Genomic DNA, 11,184 nt, shown 5'->3' on the forward strand with positions numbered 1-11,184 from the left:
TCCCTTGTATAGTGCAACATTTGCATATGACTTATGCAAACCCTCAGGGATACTTTAAATCATCTCCAAATTACTTATAATACCCAATACAACATAAATGCTATGTAAATAGTTGCCAGCATAGCAAATTCAAGTTTTGCTTTTTGGAACTTTCTGGATTTTTTTTTTTTTCAATTTACTTTTGATTGACGGTTGAATCCTTGGATACAGAACCCATAGATACGGAGGGCCAACTGTACTCTAAACTGCAGACTCCCACATTTGCGATGAACAGCTTCTCACATGGGCAACTCTCTGCAGTATGTACCTAGATAAGTAGCAAGGACATATATGTTTAATTATGTTTAATGTTTCTCCTAACTAGCGCTGGGAAGGCCAGATAAATGATAGAAGATAAATATATCTTTCATTCTACTTTTAACAGATATCTCAAAGCAAATTTGGAAAAGTATCCTCCCAGATACAACATTAACCACATATTTATATTAGTAGTTATATGTAAACTACCTTTTGTTGCTTTGCTAAATTCCCATAACACTTATGATCCCACTCATTCATGCAGCATTTAACAAATACTTCTAAATATCACAGCTGTATATTTTATACGACTTAACTAAAAAACAGAATATGTTCAGTTGTTATAGAAACAAGGAGCTGTGGAACAGTAATTAATGCTGTTTTGCAAATCAACCATATCAATCGAGAAAATATTTCTTAATGACTCTTAGATATCTTCACTTTTGAACATTTAAAATTTTGAAATATACCATCTAAAACCCCATTAAACAAATGAGTGAGGCTCAAAAGTGGCTGCATATTGTGTGGCAAGTCTCTTTGAGGAAAAACATAAGTTTATAATGCCTTATGTATTTTTCTTACATTAAATAACAAGAACAAATGTAAAATTCAGCGGGGATATAAGATGACAAATATAAACTCTTTAAATACAAGGGCTCAATACTTTGCTTCCCCCACAGTGACCAATAAATTTCTAGACACTGTTAGTACTTATTTGATATGGACTAATTAATGAGATGGTTGATATAGTTGATATGGACTAATTAGTGAGATGGTTAGATAGCATCACCGATTCAATGGACATGAACTTGAGCAAACCCCGGGAGATAGTGGAGGACAGGGAAGCCTAGGGTGCTTAGGGTCAAAAACAGTTGGACAAGAGTTCGTAACTGAACAACAACAACAATGATAATTTTAGAAAAGTAAAACTCTCCAATTCTTTGAAAATAAAGCCATTCTACCACCTCTTCAAAACAAAAGGAAATTAACAATATTAAAGTGAAGAATATTTAAAGGAAAAAATCCAGTCATCCAATCAGCACTCACCACAATCACAAAAACACCCTCTAATTTGGTGTTTATTTTACTGATTTTCTTTGACCATTATTCTTACATTAAAATTGAATATAAATATTAAACAAGCTTCTTAATGACCAAAAAAAAACTGTACCTCACTGAAATAAATTAGAATATTATTATGATGGAGGTGGGGGAGAGCAGAACTAAAATTCTATGTTCTCCAAGATGAAGAGCAAAATTTCTTGTATATACTTTTAGGGTTTAAAAACCAATACAGCTAAGTCTCTCATTATTTTAATTATAGTTAAAATAATAAAAACCTATTTAACACCACACATTTTCCTTCCAGAAAAGCACCAAAGGTCTACAATATATTAGAAAACAACTTACAAATGAGAATAACCCTGAATTGTTTCCTCATTTCTTATCTTCCCGTATGAAGTGAACTGAAGGTCAGTTATACCTTCAGTACATTGAGTCCCTCTGCCTCCCCTCCCCCTTACCATTTACTTCATAAATCATAATTTGTAATCATCCCCTCTGGCCTCAGTAATTGATCCAGAGGAGGAAACCTGATCCAGGCCTGAGCCAATCAAGCTTCCCTTGGGAATTTGATTGTGAGAGATGCCTATCACCTAAGAGCATCCTAAAGAGAAAAACGGCCAGTTCTGCCTGCTGAGATCCAAGGAGCTGCCTAAGGCCAGGCCACTCCAAGGTTTAGCCATCTAGGTATTCCTTTAAACATAGCCCCATTTTGCTTAAGACAGTCTCTTTTCCATTGTTTGTAAAGAATCCAAATCATTCACAAAACAAAGTCACTGCAAGATGGTATGTATACAGCCCATTCTCCAAATTCACATCCTGCACTAGTAATAACTGAATATAAGATGATTAACTTATGTACACCTGAAACTAATACTGTAAATCAACTATGCTTCAATTAAAAACTAATTTCTAAAAAAAATTAATTTCTAAATTTCAATATCTATGCCATCAAGAATAAACCTCTAAAACATGGTACTGGAGGACACAGGGATAATATAATATTATTTAGTTGTTTTGTAACTTCTCTTAAATATCATAAAAGCCATTATAAACTTATGATTTTCCTCAAAGAGACTTGCCATTCAATATGAAGCCACTCTGGGGCTCCATTGGTTGGTTTCTTGGGGTTTTAGATTGTATATTTCAAAATAAGAATATTTAGATCTTTCATACTGTTTTCATGTACACTTTTTTCCCCAATTTGATTTTAAACTTAATAAAGTCAGATGACAAGTGTTTTAAATTTTCTTTCCATAGTTCCTCAGAACCAGAGGCTATCAAGCCCAACTCTATATAAAAGTTTGGATCAGGAAATGTTGTTATATGTACGTTTCTAAGAAGGTCCAAGAGAGGAAAGAGAAAAAAAAGGAAAGGAAAAGAAAAAAACACTTTTTTAGAATGGAATGAAATGATACTAGTCAGAAGGGACTCCCGAGTCTTGACTTAGTTTGCTACGAGGTCTTCCTCTTTCCAAAATCACTCCAACTAAGTGAATTTCTGCTGTGAGAGGAGATGGAAACAGTCAATGTTACAAGCCTGAAAGAATGGTATCTCTTTTCTATCTAATAGCAAGAGTGTTAAGGGCTAACAATTTCATGCACAGAGCACAGAGGCATTACTCAGGCCACTTAGTTTGGCCTCCAAAATAGTCTGTGTCTTCTCTTTGTCCTTGTTCCTCTGAATGCATGAATACTACACTGTAATCATAGAGCTCAAAATGAACATCAATCAAAAAAAAAGCCAGAATAAACACTATGGATTATAGCAGAGAGTAGCAATGCCTCAGACCCATACCTTTGAACTATTCTAGCAACCAAAAAAGGGTTCCCACTTCATATCTAGTCTTCAAGCTCCTCAGAAACCTAACAGTCTTGTTTTGAGTTGGTGCTGATTACCTGTGCTGATTTTCTTGGTAAAAACCGTTCCAGCCTGTGTCCTGTTGTTGATTTCACTATTTGCCAATACTAAAACACAGCAATCCGCAGCAATAAAGGAATTATAAACAAAGATGACTGTTCTTTTATAAAAACACTCAAATAACTGCAATTAGCTTGTGATTCCACAGTAGAGCAGGTTTAAGTTACCAGCAGTAAGCTGATCAAATTAAACTATTCGACAGCAACCAGACACACTAGCTAGGAAAACATATACAGGGTATCTGAATTTCTTTTTAGCAAAGACATCCAAGTGCACTGCTCAGTTATCTCTTAAAGGCTTAAGACATCTGCTTTACCTTACAGGATTACATTTCCCTTCCAGTCTCATACACAGGTAAGTGTCACATGGATGACAAAAATCTCAGCTACTTTGTATTTTGTACCTTAAATTACATTATAAAACAACTCACAAGGAAAATGGAAAGAGGAATAGACTTGGAGGATCTCAGGTTTCTGATTAAGAAGCTCCAGATTCTAGGTGCATGTGTGTGCTCTAATATACACACTTAACAAGAGTCAGAGATGACCACAGTCATAGATAGAAGGATCAGACATGCAACCAAAAAAATGCATAAACCAATGTTATGCAGCTCTTTATAAATGCCAGATAAAAACTCCCCTAATCATTAAAACATTTATGGAGATACTTTCTTCAAACACACTGACATTGAACTGCAGATTTCAAGTCAAAAAAAATTTCTCTCATGAATAAAACCCTTCCTTTAAACGGGTTTTCAAAACATAATACAGGCAAAAGACCCATTTTTAAAAATGTCATGGATCTCCCATTTTTTAAAGAGGAATTTTATTACATTGAATTAAATATAATTAAAAGGTTCAATGTAAAGAACCATCCATCTTGGAGCCAAAGTAGCCATGGGAACTGTCCTCTATTAACTGTCCCCCCCGCCCTTCTTTTTAATTGAAGCATACAACAAACTGTCGGAAATTCTTAGAGATGGGACTAGCAAACCCCTTACCTGCCACCTGAGAAACCTGTATGCAGGTCAGGAAGCAACAGTTAGAACTGGACATGGAACAACGGACTGGTTCCAAACTGGGAAAGGAGTACATCAAGGCTATATACTAGCCCCCTGCTTATTTACCTTCTATGCAGAGTACATCATGCAAAATGCTGGGCTGGATGAATCACAGGCTAAAATCTTCAACCTTGAATATTCATTGGAAGGACTGATGCTGAAGCTAACGCTCCAATACTTTGGCCACCTGAGGCCAAGAGCTGACTCATTGGAAAAGACCTTGATACTGGGAAAGATTGAGGGCGCAAGGAGTAGGAGGTGACAGAGGATGAGATGGTTGGATGGCATCATCGACTCAATGGACATGAGTTTGAGCAAACTCCTGGAGATAGTGAAGGACAAGAAAGCCTGGTGTGCTACAGTTAATGGGATCACAAAGAGTCGGACATGACTTAGCAAATGAACAACAACACACAGTTGATTTACAATGTTGTGTTCGTTTCAGGTAGACAGTGAAGTGATTCGTTATACACATATATATACTTTTTCAGATTCTTTTCCCTTATAGGTTATTACAAAACATTGTGTTCCCTGTGCTATACACACTTTACTGTTCTTTTCAAATGCTTTCCCCAGACAATACTGAATACCTCAACATCCCTTTTTCAACTGATAAAAAGTACTCTAACATCACCAATCTTCACTTACTGTTATGTAGCTAATCCACATTAATCTTTGGTGTCAATACTGACTTAGTCCCCAAAACATACGTAGATTTGTATCCAATTACTGTTAAGTAAGCTATTAAGTATATTATCAATTTACAAGTTCACTCTAGATTTGTTCTAGGTAACAATTTTTCCTAAAGATACTTAAAACTACCAAACTAATCCACCCTTTCTCACCAAAATTAAAGAAACAGAATAACATTGGTCAGATTACTAAAGATAATTTCATATAATTTAAAAATTTATGCCTCAAAAATAAAGATAATGCCATATTATCTATACTAATACAGTAAGCTTAAATAGTGAACAACTTTGAGATCTACTGCCCTCAGCAAAGAAAAACTGTTTAATAGAAACACATGGCAGTCAACTGAAATTTGTTGAGGAAATGCACAAAAATTATACAATTATCAGTTACCTATTTCCTCATAGATCAAGAAGATAAAACTTTAAAGGAGTAAAGCCTTTGAACATAATAGTACAACATAAAAAAATACTAGCTAAAAATACTATGTAACAATTGTTAATCCCAGGAATGCTGGGGATTCCACATTAAGCTCACATCAATAGTCAATTAAACTGCCCAGGAATATATTAAAAATAATAAGGCTTCCCCAGTGGCTCAGTGGCAAAGAATTCGCCTGCAATGCAGGAGACACAGAAGATGTGGGCTCAATCCCTGGGCAGGGAAGATCCCCTGGAGGAGGGCATGGCAACCCACTCCAGTATCCTTGCCTGGAGAATCCCATGAACAGAGGAGTCTTGTGGGCTACTGCTCATAGGGTCACAGTCAGACAAAACTGAAGTGACTGAGCACGCATTAAAATAATACAGGAAAGGGCTAAACTACAGAATTCAAAGAAATTTCTAAGGGTGATCCAGGTCACACAACATATATTTGTTAAGTATTTACTTCCTCTCTGCCTCACACGGCTTCCCTAGTGGCTCAGATGGTAAAGAATCTGCCTGCAATGCAGGAGACCTGGGTTAGATCCCCGGGTTGGAAAGGATCCCCTGGAGGAGGGCATGGCAACTCACTCCAGTATTCTTGCCTGGAGAATCCCATGGAGAGAGGAGCCTAGCGGGCTACAGTCCATGGGGTTGCAAAGAGTCGATACAACTGAGCGACTAAGCACACACTGCCTCATGTAGTACTGGGAGCTATGGACGAAAACAAAAAGGGAATGAGTCCTCTTTCTGAGAAACCTACATTCTAATAGTACTAAATCACTTCAGTTGTGTCCCACTCTGCATTGGCAGGTGGGTTCTTACCACTAGCACCACCTGGAAAGCATGATATTAGGGAAAGCACAATAATCCAAGAAAGTAAGATTTAACCAAGTACACCACACAGTGGTAATCACTTATGTACGATCTTGGAAAATACTGTATATAGAAAACAATCCTGATATGAGACAAACAGCAATTGTTATAAAACTGGAAGAATGGCTTATCTTAAATGCTAATTCTCCACAAGCTTCAAAATTATGGAAGGTGGTTTAGAAGTTAATTTTAGCTGTATAAAGTCAAGGCATTAAAAAAACACTCAAGTTATTTTCTTCTAAATTATCTCTCAACCTTTCTGAATATTTCAAGGAGAAAGTCTCAGTTGCTGCTGGTACGTCTTTTGCATTTCTTCATCACTTGCTAATAGCTGGTTTCAGACCCTTCAGCAGATACCCATATCTAGCTACAAACATTTTTTTCATTGTGCTTAGTTTTATGGCCAACTTTACATACAGCATGTGACAGGACACACTTTCCCTTTATAATTAATTTTACTTAGTATTTCCTCTTTATTAACATTAAAACCCCGGGGAAAAACACAAAGAAAGGAAATACTGTTCTACCTACCCTGATCACAGGCAACTAACCTCATGCCTGTCATAGCCAAGACTACCAAGCTTTACTTTCACCAGAACAATAAACAAACCCATGCTTAAGGCCTGATATAAAGTACAATAGTCAAAATCTCTGTAGTTTCTATTCGACAAAATAAAGAAAATAGAGACTAATTTACTTTGAGGGAATTGGGGTGGGGGGACAGTAATAGACCCCCACCCCAATAGTTTCTAATAAAACTATTTTTGAGTTGCCAGGAAGGGGCCTTCCTATTCCCATATTTTAACCTCTTGAAAAACCTACACTAACACCCTTCTCCATCCTCACCCTGGCAATACTTTTCTAAGTAACAGTTGTCCACTAGACTATAAACGCCTTGTGAGCACAAGCCCTGCCTTTGTCAGCTAAAACTCTGGGGCTAAGTGGTCCCCTATAGATATTTATTATGTGATTGTTGGATGAATGAACTATGCCAGAAATTGGTATGGTCCTATACTTAATTCTTCTTCTCTTTTTCTTACAAGACCTATTGAATCCATGCAAGTCCTACACACTTATTTAAGGATCTAAAGTATAAGTATCCAACAAGTTATAACTTCCTATAAGTCCCAAATCTAAAATGATGATGAAAATGCCACAAGCTTTGCACCTATTCTTTCCAAAAAGACATTTTATATTTAAAATAAATAGTTAAATGCAATGTCAGCTTTTCTTTTAAAAAACTGTATTTTTATTGGGAGAAATTCCTTATTTTATGATTCCATTAGAGACACATTATGTGTATACCACTTCTGGAGAAACACTATAAAGTCTGAGTTTACGGCATGAATATGACAAAATATACTGATTAAACTCTAAAAAGTGCATATTATTTTCTTTTTTTTTTTTTTAAAAAAGTGCATATTATTTTCAATAATACACAAAACTTAAATCATCAAACACAGCAATTCAAGTCCAAAATGTCCTTCCAAAAGTTGACTTTTCCCAGCTCTCTATGTATCTTAAGAATTTCAACAGTCCGTAACTATCAATTTGATAAGTCAGGAGAACTTCACTAAGAGATGTCAGCTTACCGGGACTGACCAAATAATACAGTTACCAAAGTGAATACAATGGATATTCTTAAATCTATTCATTACTTATCTACCAGCATTAACAAGAAATAAGAATCCTTTGGGTTCTTAAAACACTAGAAGAATATACATTTTTAAAATTATATAAGGAAGGAATGAAGTCAAAATTTTACAGGTGAGTCAAGCCTAACAAGTTTGCTCATACATGTCTCCTCTATCTTCAGCTAACATTCTAAAGCCAAACTTGGCTCCTTCTCAATCATTTCTCTCCAGACTTTCCAAGGGCATCAGATCAGATCAGCCCATGACCTCCTTCAAGACTTTTTACAGTAACATGGTAATACCCTCTCCAACCAACAAGCAAGTTCTACTTCTTTTCAAAGTGATTATTAAAATTGAGGATCTTTTAGAATAAATGCAAAGTGGTTACATCCCCCAAAACTTCTCACAATCTGTATTTATTCTGTTATTTATGTTAGCTATTTCTGTATTAAAGAATTTGCCTGCAATGCAGGAGACCCGGGTTCGATTCTTGGGTTGGGAAGATCCCCTGGAGGAGGAAACGGCAACCCACTAGAGTATTCTTGCCTGGAGAATCCCATGGACAAAGGAGCCCAGTGGGCTACAGTCCATGGGTTCGCAACAGTCAGACAGGACTTAGCAACTAAACCACAACCATTTCTGTATTAGGAAGATATCAGAAATGACAGTGAAGTAGATAAAGGGGTCTCAACCTCTCCTCCTGCCCAGAAAGAGTTAGGTATTCCCATACTTTGCCACAGCACAGCAATCTAGGATCTTAAGAGAAAAGGAGGGTGATGGTCAGTCTTCTGGAGCAGCTCCTACAGCAGTGTGAGGCAACACCTTTAAGGGGTGTCATGAAGTAACCTCCTATGTTACTTATGTGTGTAGCCAGAGAGGTGGAAGAATAGAAGATAAGTGGTGCTAGTGTTAGTGGTAATACTAAGAAGCAATTGGTGCAACAGCGATCTTAACCCAGAAACGGGCAGGATGGATTTCCTCAAGCAAAAAACAAGATTTTCTCATTTAACTTTTGATGTACTTATGATTACTTTTTTCTGCCCGCCAAAATGGTATTCAACTTCAGGTAGAACACTTCTAATCGAGCAGGCCTACGAACTTGTTAGAATGCACACAGCATTCTTATGCCATGTGCACAGTTCATGAAGAAGAAACATTCTTCCAACCTAAACAGCAGTCAACTTCAGACATTACATTACCATTCGTTCTGAAAGGGCTTATTGCTCAACTATTTCGAATTTTGAAATTCGTAACAGTTACCTATGAGCTTTTAGAAAGGCCTAGCCTCTTGGCTGCTTCAAAGCAAACGACAAATAGGAAGAAGGTTTATACTGAAAACCACGTGTCTCCCGGTAGGAAGTATATTATTATTATTCCATTTCCCGAAAGTTCACTCTAGGTGTGAGCGTTAACAATGTAAATATTTCTAAATACTAGATTTGACACTTGTGGTGTTCTTTCATTTGCCTCACTCGTAAAAGAGCTGGGATGCCTACCTTTAGGACCAACAAGTAAAATTAATCGTCCTTAGTATACCGGGTACCGAGTAAAAAATGGGGCCATTACACGGTTATAAACCGCCCTTAAGCCCCAAAGTGGGTTCTCCTGTCAACAGAGTGGACCCGAAGAGGCAAAGCTCGGCAAGCTCGGGCCTGCAGGTGGGGGAGTGGCGAGTCTGGCTTTCTGGGCGTTTCGGCCCCCTTGGTGTCCCCTGGGCGGATGGGTGATGACGGGGACGATTTTGCAGCCCCCTAGGGTCTCTGCGCGGAGTCGCCAGCAGGCCTCGGGCGGTAGCTCCTCAAACTCGAGCGGTCTCCCATCTCCACCCCGGCCCCAGTCCTGGGTTTGAGCACTGGTCCTCGGACCGAACACTGCAACTCCCCAGGCATCGCTCATCTCAAAGGCTCTCAGAGTCAAGCCGCATTTTCCTCCTGAGCCATCTCGAGCCCGCAGCCCGAGACCCAGGTCAGGGGTCTCCGACCTCCCGCCATTTCTCCACGCCGCCGCAGCTCGTAGTAAGAGGAAAGAACCTCAAGGTGACACCTTATTTCGGACGGTGGATGCGAGTTCTGGGCCCGAGCTAAGGGGCCGGCTTCCCGTCAGAGCCCTGCCGCCTCACCTGGCAGCGGCACACGATGTCGGCGTCCTGCGCCAGCAGATCCACCACCTTCCCCTTGCCTTCATCGCCCCACTGCGCGCCGAGCACCACCGTCACCCGGTTCCCTCCAGGCCGCGCCCTGGGGCGGCCGCAGTCGCCGTTGGGCAAGGAGGATGCCGCTGGGTTGGTCTCGGCAAACGCCATGGCTCCGGAGACACGAGGAGAGCCCGAAGGGGACGCGAGTAGCTTGGAGTGCGCGAACTGAACTGCCCTACGGCCGCCAGCCACATGCGGAGGAAGAAGGAGCCAGAGCCAGCCCGCCCCCGCCCCGCCTGCCGGGTCGCCACCCTCCCGCCAGGCCCGCCCCGCGCTCCCGCCGCCCTCTCAGAGGGGCACCAGGACCTCCCCGCGCACGCTGGCCTTGGCAGTACCGCCCCAGGAAAAAGCCACGCCCCTTCCGCGGCCGGGCGCGCCCCTCCAGCGCGAACTCAGAACGGAAAGGACGGGGGCGGGGCTTCGAGCGTGCTTCAACCTCAACGCCTCGCCCACCAGCCTTTTCTCGGGCTTTTCAAACTGGAGAGGCGGGGAGGTACGTGCCAGTGCGTCAGACTACAACTCCCGGCAGCGCTCTGGTCAAAGTGGTGTATTCCGGAGATTTGGTGTCTGCCATGTGCACGTTTCAGTTTGTGAAAAATGTTTGTTTCTTAATTTGCTTTTATTAAGGAATGAGATAGTGTATACAAAATACGAAGGGTGGAATTTCAAGATACAAATGGGATGAAATTGGAATGTACTATAGATTTAGAATTGGAAAGTAAAGGTCTGACAGTAACAAGAGATGCGAACGGGCATCAGAAAAGGGCAAACTCGAATGTAAAGCAGTAAGGTAGAGGTCATTAGGCCTGAAAATCTGCAGAATACGTAGAGTCCTGTACCTTCTTATTAGAATTAAATGCCGATGTCATTGTAATGTATGCCAGAATGCAGTAACAACCCTATGAGGTAGGTAATTCTATCTTATCCTTATTTTACAGGATTTAAAAGTTAGTTAACTACCTCTAGTGAGGAGTGAATTGGTACTAGATGGTCAGTCCAGAGCCCAGGTCCTTTCTGTAGTGTTCA

At 39.9% G+C, this 11,184-nt stretch overlaps 1 protein-coding gene across 1 annotated transcript in view; it reads right to left on the reverse strand.

Annotated features, from left to right (window-relative positions):
- ADSS2 (adenylosuccinate synthase 2) overlaps positions 1-10,401 on the reverse strand; it is a 32,089-nt gene extending 21,688 nt beyond the window's left edge. Inside the window, exon 1 of the mRNA XM_040263600.1 lies at positions 10,084-10,401. Within this exon, the coding sequence (XP_040119534.1) occupies positions 10,084-10,266 (183 nt within the window). The 5' untranslated portion in view covers positions 10,267-10,401. The remainder of the gene's footprint in view (positions 1-10,083) is intronic.
- Positions 10,402-11,184: the final 783 nt, after the last annotated feature.

This window comes from Oryx dammah, unplaced genomic scaffold (genome assembly GCF_014754425.2).
Source record: "Oryx dammah isolate SB20612 unplaced genomic scaffold, SCBI_Odam_1.1 HiC_scaffold_21, whole genome shotgun sequence".
Lineage (NCBI taxonomy): Eukaryota > Metazoa > Chordata > Mammalia > Artiodactyla > Bovidae > Oryx > Oryx dammah.